The sequence below is a fragment of the Hippopotamus amphibius genome, chromosome 2 (assembly GCF_030028045.1).
Source record: "Hippopotamus amphibius kiboko isolate mHipAmp2 chromosome 2, mHipAmp2.hap2, whole genome shotgun sequence".
In the NCBI taxonomy this organism is placed as follows: Eukaryota; Metazoa; Chordata; class Mammalia; order Artiodactyla; family Hippopotamidae; genus Hippopotamus; species Hippopotamus amphibius.
This window is the reverse complement of record NC_080187.1, coordinates 183,528,462-183,543,002: the sequence shown is the minus strand read 5'-3', so window position 1 is coordinate 183,543,002 and position 14,541 is coordinate 183,528,462. Positions and strand designations below refer to the sequence as shown.

At 37.2% G+C, this 14,541-nt stretch overlaps 1 protein-coding gene across 1 annotated transcript in view; it reads left to right on the top strand.

Moving 5' to 3' along the window:
- Positions 1-14,541, top strand: part of FSIP1 (fibrous sheath interacting protein 1) — a 187,464-nt gene that overhangs the window by 11,145 nt on the left and 161,778 nt on the right. Inside the window, exons 3-5 of the mRNA XM_057721625.1 lie at positions 4,476-4,659; positions 9,010-9,164; positions 10,510-10,603. Coding sequence (XP_057577608.1) covers positions 4,476-4,659; positions 9,010-9,164; positions 10,510-10,603 — 433 coding nt within the window. The remainder of the gene's footprint in view (positions 1-4,475; positions 4,660-9,009; positions 9,165-10,509; positions 10,604-14,541) is intronic.

Below are 14,541 nucleotides of genomic sequence, written 5' to 3'. Positions count from 1 at the left end.
GTTTGTCTAGTTTAGATATTTTTCTCTGGTTGCTTTATTTTTTTTTTTTCCTTTGTCCTTGGTATCTATTATTACTCACCTAGGTATGGACTTACCTTTCTGGAGACTAGTACTTCTTCCATGTAAGGATTTGCATGTTTCTTTTTTTTTTTTTTAATTTCTTAACCATTATGTTTTCACATGTTTCAAATATTGCCTGCATTTTTTTCTATTTTGTCATCCTGGAAGTCCAATTAAATGTCTGTTGAAACTTTCTCTTCTATCCTTCATGCCTCTTTTTTTAAAAAAATATTTTTTATTCATTTACTTCTCTATGCTTCATGCTGGGGAATTTTTAACATATATTTTCTAATTTTGAAATTCTTCCTTTATTTATTTATTTTTTGGCTGCATCAGGTGTTAGTTGCGGCATGCAGGATCTTCGCCGAGGTATGCGAGATCTTTCCTTGTGGTGCGTGGGCTCTTTGTTGTGGCCTGTGGACTCCAGAGCTCATGGGAACTCTCTAGTTGAGGCGCGCAAGCTCAGTAGTTGTGGCGCATGGGCTTAGTTGCCCTGTGGCATGTGGGATCTTACTTCCCTGACCAGGTATCAAACCTATGACCCCTGTATTGGAAGGCGGATTCTTTACCACTGGATCACCAGGGAAGTCCCTGGAATTCTTTCTCATGCTATGTCAAATCTGCTCTTTAATCCATCCATTGAATTTTTAAGCTTAATGATGTATATTTAATTTCCTGAAGTTCTTTTTAGTTTATTTTCAAATCCTTCTGTTCTTTATAGTATCTTGATCTTGTGTTTTGGGAGTCCTTTTTTATACCCATTAAAATATTTATATGATTATCTTTGTCAGCTTTTTAATATCTTAAGTTCTTTTGTTTTGATTCTTGCTTATTGTTGGTCATGTGTTCCTGGCTTTTGAACTTTTGGAATGTAAGTTTTAATTTGGGGAATTTTATGGAGCCTGATTTGAGCAAGTTTGCTTCTACCAAATGCCTCAGAGATATTTACTGGCATGAATCTTTTTTTTTTTTTTTGTGCTAATTTTTCATCTTTAAGCATTCCAGAGTATATGAATAATATAAATTGGAATCCAAACCCACATGAAGCAGGATCCTGCGGTTGTACATTCTTAGGGAAGACTATTTCCCACTTGGAACCCAGACACGTTTTTTTGTTGGTATCCTGTGCTTTTAGATAGACGTATTTATTCTTCTAGTCTACCTTCTCACAGAGGAGGCACCTTTTTGAGGGATCCAGCTTCATGGAGCAGGAGAGGGAAGTTTCCACTCCATCTTGTCTTGCATGGTCCCAAGGCCTAGTTTCTTAGCTCTACGTGGGTGGTAAAGCCCAAGCCCATAGGTTTCTGAGGCCAGCACATCCTCATTTGCCTGTCCTTGTGGCTCCTACCCCACCCCCACCAGGGCAGCTGCTTAAGGATTTACAAGGTTCCTATTTCAGCTTTCAGTTTCCTTTTAATTTCTGTTCAGTGTTCTTATGAACTTTTCTATGCATTTCTAAGTAGATGGAAGGTTTCAGTTTATTCAGTTTTCCATATATCCCAAACTGGAATCTGAAAACAATTTTAGATGCTTTAGTCTGAAGCTTAGTGATTATAATATAGCCTAAACTGTGGAGTCATGGGTTCAAAATAGGCTCTGCTGACCACATTTTATGTGATTTGGGGCAAACTACTTCAACTCTCTGTGCCAGTTTCCTCATCTGTTCAAAGGCATGATAATACTACCCACCTCATAGGCATATTTTGAGGATGAAATGAGGTGCAATATCTACAGTTTTTACAAGTGACTAGCACCTAGTAAGGATTCAGTACATCTTAGCTAACTGGCCTCAATTCTTTAACCTAATTGGTCAGTCCTTCCTATATTATTATTCACAGGATTCAGTGTAAAGTCAGGCATATAGTAGGTATTCACATAATATGTGTTCAACAAATTTAGGGTGACAGTTTTACCATTTTATATTGGTAGGATAATATACAAAAATGGACACATTTTAGAGTAGCAAAGAATTAGTGTTTCTGCTTCTATGTTCCAGGGTGATGATTCTTTTTAAAGAAGCAACTTCACAGTATTGACACACTTGTATTAATACATAGATTAATATTACCTCATTCAAGGCTTCTTTAAAAATAAGGCAGCAATTACTTCAAGTCTGATTTTATTTGAACCCACTAAGCTATAGCTCAAACTAGCATATTTATTAAACAACAGGGACTTTGATACTTATATCAATAGCAAGACTTCCTAAAAGTTGTGATTTGTCTTAGTTGAGTTCATGGAAAATCAGTAAGGTTCACCTTAGGTTGCGGAAGAAAGCCACAGATATGCTGCAGGTTGACTGCTGACTGCAAATGATTCAATGTCTATAAAACCTTATACATTGTCTAAATAATAAATAAATTCTGGTATTTTGATTCGTTTTATTGCTTATTTGTCTTTTATTAATTTCTTACCAAAAATTTCTGTATAGCAGAAAATGAGTTTAAAATGCTAGAGTTTTAATGAAATTTCTGTAGTAATGATATATTTCTCATTCTAAGAATTTTGGTTTATTGTTGCTTCTGGATATTTTTCTTGAAAGAGCCAATAGTTGGTAATTGGTGTAAAAATCTCCGCTTTCAGGTAGGGATCTAATTGTTTTTATAGGCTATTTACCTTTCCTGGGACTAACATGGAGATATGAAGTGGGGCACGTGGAGCAGTGAAAAATGGATACTGAATGTGGCTTTGAGAAAAGAAGAAAGAAAGAAAAATCATACACTTAGGCCACAGGGTAGAAGATCAGGAGGGTTGGAAATAGAGAGGCCAGTGGACAATGGGATGGAGGAGATGGTTGGTGCTAGTGGAGTGGGGGACTACCGGTCAATTGTGAAATGGGCAATATTTGCCTTTTGTTCTCTGGTTTCATCTTTTTTACCTCATCGCTTCTCACTCATTCTAAGAGCTAGGATCACATGGGATGGTGTATGTGAAAGATCTTTGTGTATCCTGAAGTGTGGTATCCCAGTATGTTGCTAACATCTAGTTATGTTTCCCCTGTATAAAAACTCATTCTCAGGGAAAGGTCAGCTAGATTCATTTATGCCAAGATATAAATTACCGGTAGGGCTCGTGTGACCTCTCCCACAATTTCAGCATTTTCACAGAACTATATAGCCTTAAGGATTTACTGGATATTATGAAATCTTAGGCTTTACCCTGCCTTTGACAGAAAGAATATTTTGGAACAGGGAACCCTCTTTAACACATCCAAGATCACATAAAGTAAGCACTGTTTTGCTTATTATAAATTGAGTCTCCACTAGTTTCATTCCATACTGGATCTGTTTTCTTCTCTGTTAAATTGGGGTAGTAATGACTACACCAGAGGGTCATTAAGGGGCGTGAACGAGGCAGTGTGTCTAAAGTACTTAGCACAGGACCTGGCCAACAGTAATTCCTCAGTAGATGTCGACTATGATTTTTATACCACTGACTCAGCTCAGTTCTGCTGGGGCTTATGTCCTAGTTCATGTGAACAGAGATGCTCATGTAGTCCTGTATCCCTGACAGTTTAATTCTCAGCACCACCTACCTTCTGTCCTTGAGATTCACAGGGGGTACAGATTACAGTGGTAGAGTGTGGACCATGAGCATAAAAGCCTCCAAGGGCTGAGCCCTGAAGGACTGGAGTAGACAGTTGGACGGGAAAGGTGCTCCTCTCAGCAGAAGCTCACCAACTCTCCCAGAGGTTTTGCCTCTCCTGTGGGCTGTTTTCACTTCCAGTGTGACTCTTACTGCTTACTGCCAAGTGCAGCCCTCAAGCCCTGTGATCTCTGTTTTTGCCTGGTGCAGCCACAGATGTCTTTTCTTGTTCTCTCTCAGGAAGACACAGCTGCGCCAAACTGGTATCTTTACCAGTTTTTAGCAAGTGAACTTTGCTAAAATGGAAAAAAAAAACCAATATGAAAAACTGTGAAGAGCATACAGATAAATTATTCATCAAAGCACGTGGTTCTGATTTGAAGAAGTCCATTAGAAGCACATTGCAATTCAGACTATTCACTTTGCAGCTATTCAGTAGCCACCATGTGGTGAGTGGCTATCGTATTGGACAGTCCAGCCCACGACCTTTGACTCTCCATCTGAGAGTAAGCTCAGGGAGCAGGGACCATCATGCCTCACTCCAAGAGCCTGGCAGAGAGCGGTTCTCTTCGGCACTGATTCCTGACCCTTCTCTGTTATTGCTAGAAATTGCTGGAGAGTGGTACATGTTACTTTGGTGCAAATGTTATTAAATTTAATTGTGTGTTTAAATTACGTTTCATTAAGTGTTATGTTTCTAGAATAGTTTAATGCTACTGTATGTGTGTATGTCCTCACATACTTACATTAGAGTTAAAATAGTCTAGAAATTTAAAATTTTTAAAAAATACATTATTTTTGAAAACTGTTCCTTTGGAAATAATTTTTAGGTTGATACTGCAATCAATTTGAACTCTGGTAAAGAGGGCCACTCAGAGAGCAATAATACAGAGGAATGTATAAACAGTAATGATGATAAAGGGGACAACTACTCTGAGAAAATAAAATTGGCTGAAGAGGGGTCAGATGAAGGTTCGAACTTGAGTCAGCATCAGATAATCCCTGAATGTTCAGGTAGGATAATCACTTGGTAATTGGCTAATGATAATTACAAATGCTATGGTTAAAATACTAGAGGTAAGTATGTTTTTTATCAGCTAAGTAGAAATAATAAAAAAAAGAGACTTTTTTTGTGAGCAAGCAAATCACCAGTTTTTATTTATAAGAATCTTGAGTTCTTAAATAACTTAGAAAAATAATAAAATATATCATTTAATAAAATTGTTATTGTAGTCATTTTACATTAATCAAGTAGGAAGTATTTCTGCATTTTATGACATGATTTATTGATCTTTTTGAAAATTGTACAATATACTGTATCCTGTAATTTATAAATGCCTTTTAAGGGATAGTCCCACTTGAGCTTAATAACTTTTGGATTTTAAGAGACTCCTTTTTTTCATGGTTATTAAATTAATACTGGTCAGAGTGAATTAGAACAGTAGTTCTCAAAACATGGACTGCAGAGCCCTGGACTCCGAGACCCTTTCAGGAACTCTGCAAAGTAAAAACTACTTTCATCGTAATACTGATATATCAGTAATATAATTCATTATAATGCAGAAATAATGCTGTTTGCCTTCTTGCCCCTTGAATGGACGGTTTCACTGATGGTACGAAAGCAGTGGTGGGTGAAATTGGTGGTGCTGTAGCATGAGTTAGGGCATGAATGGCACCAAATTGTGTCAATAGTCATCATGCTCTTCAAGACCCGGCATGGGCAGAAAAAAGAAATAGCCAGTGTCACTCAAGAATGCTCTTGACAGAGCAGTAAAAATTTTAAATTCTATTTAATCTTGACCTTTGAGTACACATCTTTTTAATATCCTGTGTGGTAAAATGGGAGGTATATATACAGCAGTTCTGCTGTATGCCAAAATGTGAAGGTCACGTTGAGGAAAAGTACTTGTGTGATAATTTGAGAGCTGAACTAGCCACTTTTTTAATGGGACACCATTTTTACTTGAAAGAATGAGTGAAATGCAAACTATTATCATTCAGACTTAGGTATTTGGCAAACATTAAAAAAAAAAACGAAATGGGCCTGTTATTTCAAGGGAAACAACTGACAGTGTTTTTTGTCAATGTTAAAATCTGAGCTTTCAAGTGAAAAATTAGAATCTTGGAAAATTTGTGTATGTCAGCATGAGCTTCACAACTTCCCAATACTTAGAAAAGTCTACCCAATACTTAGAAAAGTCTAAGTATTTTATCAGAAAAGATAAAAATTGGTGGCAGTATTAACAAATGTAATTTTTTGATATTGTATATTGAAATGTGTTAGTATTTTGAAGGTCTGCATAATTCAGTGAACCACTATTTTCCAAATAACCAATGCAGGGTGAAAGATCCATTCAACATGAAAGATAGATCCTTGGATTTATGGAACAAATACAAAAAGCTCACTGATAGGGTTACAGATTTCACATTACAAACTAACCTGTAAGGAACTATCTCTTGTCTAGTTTTGATATTAGTATCAAAGAGGAATATCCACAGTTATCCGAAGAGGGTATTAAATTTCTCCTCCCCTTTCCAACTACTGGGTGAGGCGAAATTTTCTTCATATATATATATTTTTTAAATTAATTTATTTATTGGCTGCATTCAGTCTTCATTACTGCACACGGTCTTTCTCTAGTTGTGGCAAGTGGGGGCTACTCTTCATTGTGGTGTGTGGGCTTCTCATTGCAGTGGCTTCTCTTGTTGCAGAGCATGGGCTCTAGGTGCGCGGGCTTCAGTAGTTGCAGCATGCAGGCCCAGTAGTTGTGGCACATGGGCTGAGTTGCTCTGCGGCATGTGGAATCTTCCCAGACCAGGGCTCGAGCCCGTGTCCCCTGCATTGGCAGGCGGATTCTTAACCACCTGGCCACCAGGGAAGTCCCTCTTCATATACTTTAACTGAAGCAACAAATTACAATAGATCGACTTTGAAGCAGATATGAGAATCCAGCTGTCTTCTGTTAATCCAGATACTAAAAATTTAAAATATTGCCATTCTCAGTAATTTTTTTTGAAAATATTATTTGTCTTGTGTTACATTTACATTAACATGTAATTAGTAATACCCTGTTTATTTTAAAATGAATAAATATATATGTATAATATTTTTCAGTTTTGATTTCTAATATGGTAATTATCAATAGACATAACTCACATAAACAAAAGGTACTTTGGGTTCTCCATAATTTATAAACTGTAAAGGGAAGCTGAGCTCATAAACTTTGAGAACTGCTGATTTAGAGTATGTTTGGGATGAGATCGGCTCTCAGGTCAGGTGACTCAGGATTACAGTTATTAGGAAACAAGGTATTAAAGTTGAGATTAGCTAGTGGCCCCATTTACATTGTATTTGTTTATACTGTTTCAATGCTGCAAGAGTTACTTCAAAATGCCTGCTGTGTAGACCAGCCCTGTGCCTGACCCCTGAGAATGCTAGGGCTGACGGTTGGGAATTAGAACTAGAGGCTGTTGCGTCCGATGTACATGAGCAATACGATTTGTAGAGCCTCCTTATTAGTAAGATTAGTGTTCTTTTTGGATGAGTTTACTCCCTCTAAACAGATATCCTTTTCCTTTAAGAGGAAGTGATATACATTATAGGGAAATATCACTGGACTCTGTATTTTCAAAAGTTGCAAAACTTGGCTTTTCTTTGCAAAATATGCCATTTCTAAGTGATCTAAGCTGGGGTGGCTGAGACTTTAGAACTTGAGCATTTATCCTCATTGCCAGATTATCACCTTTCATCAGACTTTACAGAGGAAGCATCTCCTGGTGGTAAAGAGTTTTGGCTCTGGAGTCAGACAGATCTGGGTGGAAACTGACTCTTTCATTTATTAGTTATAAGATATATCTTGGACATGTATGTAACTCAGTTATAAGTTAGCCTCAGTTTACTAATTTGTAAAATAGGGATAATAATTATGCCATCTCGCTGGTTTATGGTGAGGATTACATGAGATAATGAATGTAAATAAAGCACTTACCACTGTGCCTATCAGGTAACTCTATAAATGTTAGCTGCTGTTGTTACCAGGCTGAGTCAAAAATTATCCGCACACTGGCTGTAGAATTTATTTTAATTAACTTTTAGAAAAGACAAATACATCATTTTTCAACACAGTCTCCTTGCTTTTCAATACGCTTTGTCCATCTTTCAACAAGCTGTTGTATTCCCTCATTAAAAAAATGTTCTAGGCTGAGCTATGAGCCATGAATGCACCGCTGTCTTCACTTCATCATCAGAAGTGAATCTTAGTCTTTGTAGGGCTGCTTTCAGGGGACCAAACAGGTGAAAGTCCAGTGGAGCAGGATCAGGACTTTCATCTGAGGACAGGACATAGGGAGGATGCTTTAACACCTTAAAACGAAGTTTTTGCAGAGTATGAACAGTGTGGGCAGAAGTGTGCAGACGTGCACACCCTCAGACCACAAAAACGAATCACTGCATGCTGCTCCTCTTTCATGCAAATCACGAGTGGGGCATCCATTTTTGCTCGCCCACGGTTACAGATGAACTGACGTAACACATTTACATCTGCACAGCAGTGACTGGGGAGACAGTAGCCTTGAGTGGAAGTAGCCTTGATAAGACCGTGGGGCCAACAGAAGTTTTAATGTAACTGGAGTGTGGATAATTTTTCACTCACCCTCATAGCATTATCATTAATCACAATGATAATGATAATTATTAATATTAATCATAATCATAAGTTAAAACTCGAATGACAGAAGTTCTGAAGCATTCCTATTTCAAATGAATTACTATCAATTATCCACAATTCAAGAACATTTTTAGGTACTTGAGGAAAATAGAACAAATGGGGGGGCATAGATTAAAGGTGTTTAGATACACGGTGTACTTTTCTGAATTTGTTTCTAATAGTTTGGAATCACTCTTTGTCTCTGTGACATGCTATATTTTACTGTAGCTATTTGTGTACATGAGTTCTCTTTCAGTTAGTCTGAAGCAGCTTGTGGATGGGGTCTTTGTCTTATTCTTTATTTGTTATGAGTATAGAAAGCATAGCAGAATGAAGGAGAAAGAATTTGGGATTTAAAAATCATACGATATCCACTTATGAATTCAGTGCTATAATGTGTTAGCTATTTGAAAGGACCCAGTTATCTCAAGTGTAAAATAGAGATAAATGTCTGTTTCGCAGGGTTGTTAGATAATTGTATGAAAAAAATATGGGAAAGCACCTTGTAAACCAAGATACATGACACCAGTGTTAGTTATTACCGTCAGCCATAAACATTTGTTGAATGAAAGAACAAATAGTAAAAACAAAACAAACAAAAAAAAGCTTTGTGATTTTACGAAACTTCAAGCTCATTCCTGCTTTCAACATAATATAGATGAATCTGAATTAAAAGAATTAGACTCTCAACTTCAAGATGCTATTCAGAAGATGAAGAGGCTTGATAAGATATTGGTGAAGAGACAACATAGAGAAAATGAAATTAAGAAACAAGGTCTAGAAATGAGAATAAAGCTGTGGGAAGAACTTAAGGTAAGAATTGTATAACTTTATGCTGACATATGAGAAACAACTTCCTCTAAGATGAGTAAGAAAAGCGGGGACGCTGGTAGCGTTACTGTGGTCTGCCTTCATTTATTTTGTGGAGGTAGGGCAGTGGTGCGTATATGTGTGTACGTGGCAGAGGAGTAGCGAGTGAGATAGTTTTCTGAAACTGGAGAAGGTGACTTTGCAGGAGTCTGGCTTCCGGGCACTACACTGGGTGTGTTCATTCCGCATGGACAGTGGACCGGCAGCACAGTAGGCCTCTCTCACCAGGGTCAGGCCTGGGCTCCTGCATCTCTGGAATAGAAGGGGAAGTGGTGCCTACTTTCACCGAGTATGTACGTCTGCTTCTTCTTCTGCAGGCTTACAGTTTGGAGATGAGTACACAAATACACAAAAAGTTAACCCTCCTGGTTACCATTATGATTTGAGTAAACTTTTGTGACAAACAAGCGGGGAGTTGACTATTTTACATGCTGGTCAAGATCTCTTTAGGAAGCTGTAAAATGCCGGTAGTCTGTGACCCTGCTTTATTTGCTTCTGTCTTGGTGAATTCTCCTTGGCCTTGTTGGACCTTTTATTCTCTGTAGTATGGAGGGGTGGAAGTTGGCCAGATGTTGGCACTGGTGACTTGGTGCATAGCCATTGGCTCATATTTGAACTTTGCCCCTCAAAGGAGAGCACTTTTAAGGTAAGGAACATTATAATAACAGATTGGTTGTTTTTGATAAATTCCTCCTTGATTAGTTGACTGACTTCCTAGGAAATTTCCCAGGCAATGATATAAATTAATAATAAAGTAAATAAGAGTACATTTTTACAGGGTTCCCAGGAAGACCACTGGGATGGAAAAAAGCAACATATAAAAGGCAGTGCTTTAAGTTAGAGAAATGATTTGTGTAAATTTTAGCAGGAAAAGTTATTCTATCACTTATTTCTATTGACTCTCAAAGCAAATTTTTCCTTGCTCGGAAAAATGAATTATAACTGGAATAATAAAATACAGTATCAATTTTGAAATGTCTGAAACTGTAATTTGGTGATGTATCTTTATGTTACTCATTAGTTATGGAAACATTAAACAGAAACTTAAGAAGCTTTAATTAAGCAAGGTAATTATAATGATAGACATATTCCACCTCTATCTGGAAATACTCATTGACAGAATTATGAGGGAACAGGAAACAGTAACAGATTTCCTAATTAAAGGGATAAAAATGACCTGACTTTCTTGTTTGTATGTACAGAATTGGAAACCATGTTGGAATTTTAAAAAATATCAACGAATATAGTGGCCTTCTTTTCCCATGTTTAAACTTTTATCTTTTATTAGTCTGCAAAAAATGGTGAAGCTTTACAAAGTAATGAGGAGATGGAAAATACAAAAAAGTTTCTAACTCTGACTGCTGCATCAGAAGAAACTGTTGGTGAGTAAAACTGATTCATCTTTATTTTTATCTCAGAGTCATAGAATATTTGGATTAAAGTAAAATTCCCAGTTCAGTTATCTTTTCTTTTTCTTTGTGAGTTCAATTCTTCTTTAGAGGAAATGATCATGTTAGATAGGACTATATGGAACTACCCTGAATTTAGGCATGTTTCAGAGCCTTCTAGGGTTTGTATCTGCTCAGGGGTGAGGTGGACAGGGCAGTGAAAAATCAAGAAATAGACAAAGTATGTCTTTGCCTTTACTTCCTGTGCCTCTTAGAAGCCTCTACACACCCAGTTTATGCAGACAGTCCCCTAACTGCCTGGGATTGTCCCATGAGGTGTCTCACTCCGGCCTCTGCAGCCTTTCATAAAAATACTGAGTTGTCCTTTTCCTCCTCTCTCATAGCCCTGCTCTATGAGACCAGCCAGTTACTTCTGTACATATGTTTCTATTTACCCCCCTTGTGTGTAACAGTTGACCCTTGAACAACTTGGTGGTTTAGAGGCACTGGCCCCCGTGCTGTTGAAAATCCAAGTATGACTTTATAGTTGGTGCTCTGTATCTGCAGTTCTGCATCCGTGGATTCAACCAACCAAGGATTACGTAGTACTGTAATATGCATTTGTTGAAAAAAATCCGTGTATAAGTGAACGTGTGCAATTCAAACGTACGCTGTTCTAGGGTCAACTGTATATTTGTGATTCACCTCCTCCTCCTCCTTCTTTTCCTTCTTCCTTCTTTTCTTTCTTTTTCTTCTTCTACAGAAGTACTATGGAATCATATAATTTATTTTAACTTACTTAGTAATGAATGTTTTAGTGATTGGGAAGAGTTGGTGTTTTTTGGCAGGACACTTTTGAAATCCTTTAACTACATCATCTAGATGGTCATGGAGTATTGCTTGGGGATTAGACTGGCTCTAAGTAGGGGGTCCCAGGAGTGGGATTGCTAGATCATATAGTAGCTCTATTTTTAGTTTTTTAAGGAAACTCCATACTCTTCTTCATGGTGGCTGCACCAATTTACATCCCCACCCACAGTGTAGGAGGGTTTCCTTTTCTCCACACCCTCTCCAGCATTTATTATTTGTAGATTTTTTGAGGATGCCCATTCTGAATGGTGTAAGGTGATACCTCCTTGTAGTTTTGATTTGCATTTCTCTGATAATTAGCTATGTGGAGCATCTTTTCATGTGCCTACTGGCCATCTGTATGTCTTCTTTGAGAAATGTCTGTTTAGGTCTTCTGCCCATTTTTTGATTGGGTTGTTTGCTTTTTGGTTATTGAGTTGTATTAGCTGTTTGCTTATTTTGGAAATTAAACCCTTGTTGGTCACATTGTTTGCATATATGTTCTCCCAGTCTGTAGGTTGTCTTTTCATTTTGTTGATGGTTTCCTTTGCTGTTCAGCATCTGTATTTTAGAATGCGAGAGCTAAATGCTGATTTCTCCACTGAGGCATTTCTAAGAGGCCACACTTGCTGTGCTTGACTCTGGAGCAAGGACTGTAAGAAAGGCCACTCTGTAAGAGACATCCATGGGGTTTGACATTAGCCTTTTTGGTCACAGAGTTCACTGCTGAGTGAACTTTTGGCCTTAGAGGGCAAGACTTTTGTTTTCACTTGGCCTTTTTTCACAAACAAATCTGAACTATTAAATACATTTAATTTGTAAAGCCCATGGCAGGTTTATTTGGTTAAATCTATGGAGCTCACAGTTGTATCTCTGGAGTCACATGACTGCTGTAGGCCTTGTAGACATTTACAGTCATGCTGGATTAGTACTAACGTGCTAACGTGGACACTTGTTAGACTTCATGAGCTGAAAGCTGGAGTTACCAGAGGCTTGGAAGCCATGGCCAGAGAGACTTCTTGCTTTAAATATTATGTCAGAGTTTCAATTTTTAGATTTTGAATTTAGTCAATTATTATGTATTGCCAGTGTTTATTGTGCCCAGAGCACATAAGATGTGAAAGTAGGGTCAATGGAAAAGGAAATGGGAATCAAAGACACTTTTGGGTAAATCAAAGTCTGGTGCCCTTCATTCTTGCCGCCGTCTGTCTTGATGAGCTCACACTTGACCAGTTCACCAGAATGAAGAGACAACATTATTGTATTCCTGGTTCTTCAGATTTAATTAGATTTTTTTTTTGGTCTTTTATAGAAGGCGAATTCCTTCATGAAGCTTCTTGCTGGCTCTTTACATCATAGACATGTATTCAGCAGTCACACATATCTGATTTTTAAACATCTTAAAACCCAAAAGAGATAGCATTTACTGTAGACTACATTATTAGCCTAATTATACAATTTTTTTTAAACATTTGAAATAACATCATTATTACCTTATTCCAAAAGAGGTAACTTTTGGAATCTTTAGTTTAGGAAATGTGTTATTAGCATGTATGAAAGAAATGTATGAAAGAAATGAATAGAAATGCAAGAGTCCAATTTGACTACCTAGCACTGACTTTTGACAGTCTCATATTTCTACTATTACATTATAGACACATATCATGAAATGGTGTGACATTGCTTATGTCTGTTCCGTTCTGAATTAGTTTCTTTCCCAGGTTATTCATTGAAATTCAACTACTCCTCTTAATTAAAAATGTAAAAATTTTTAAAATTAAAAAATTACTTTGATCAAGCCTATGTATAGCCATAAATTTTAAAGTAAAGTGTTTCCTCTAAGGCTTATTATGAAAGCAGAAATCTTTTGCCCACTTTTCCCATGATCATTTTTTTTCTTTGTTACCAGGAAAGTGCAAAACCCTTGTAAATTGTCCAGTAGGTGGCGGCATCTAGTTAAAATAGTACTTTAAAAGCATCTCTTGAAGAATTTAGAGCCAGGCTTATTTGGACGTGAACTTTAAACACACATCTACAAATACCCAAACCTACTTTTACCATTCTTCTTATTTTTTCCCTTTAAATGAAGGGAGAAACCTTAGGATGACTGTTCTTCTTTATTTCTCCCAGTTATTTCCTTAACTTCTTACTTAAGAGTAAGTCAAGGGACTTTGGACTAGTGGCAGAATGGCAATTTCCAACCTGTTTTCCGGTCCCCCAAACATGAAATGCATCCTAGACTCATAACATCACAAATAAACGAAAGCAAAAAAGAAAAAATACTTGTGAATTTAATTTTATTTATAGGTACTAAACACAAATAAGCCATTGACTGTAAGAGAAAGATAAAAACCACATTAAATTGATTTTTTAAACCACATTTTGACTTTATAAACCAGGGATAATAACCTCAAGTACTGAGGTTTTTTTTTTTTAAAGCTCTTTATTGGAATATAATTGCTTTACACTGTTGTGCCAGTTTCTGCTGTACAACGAAGTGAATCAGCTGTATTTATATATATATATCTCCATATCCCCTCCATCCCGCGACTGCCTCCCACCCACCCTATCCCAGTCCTCTAAGTCATTGAGTTGATCTCCCTGTGTTATGCAGCAGCTTCCCACTAGCTGTTTTACATTTGGTAGTGTATATATGTCAATGCTACTCTCTCACTTTGTCCCAGCTTCCCCTTCCTCCCCGCCACCCAAGTCTGTTCTCTGCAGCTGCATCTTTATTCTTGCCCTGTCACTGGGTTCATCAGTACCAATTTTTTTAGATTCCATATATATGAGTTATCATATGGTATTTGTTTTTCTCTTTCTGGCTTACTTCACTCTGTATGACAGTCTCTAGGTCCATCCACCTAGTACTGAGGTTCTGAAGTGAACAGTATTGCACTTGCTAGAGATCTCAGAAATATTTTAAGTCTGTCTCACCACATTTTTAAGGGATCACTTTAAAGTTTTTCTAGAGAAATGTGAAAATCATTTACCATAGCAGGAGTTTTCCCTTAGTTTTAAGCATTTATCTGATGGATAGAGGTAGAATTCACTACTCTCTGAGACAAATATATCTAGTTACA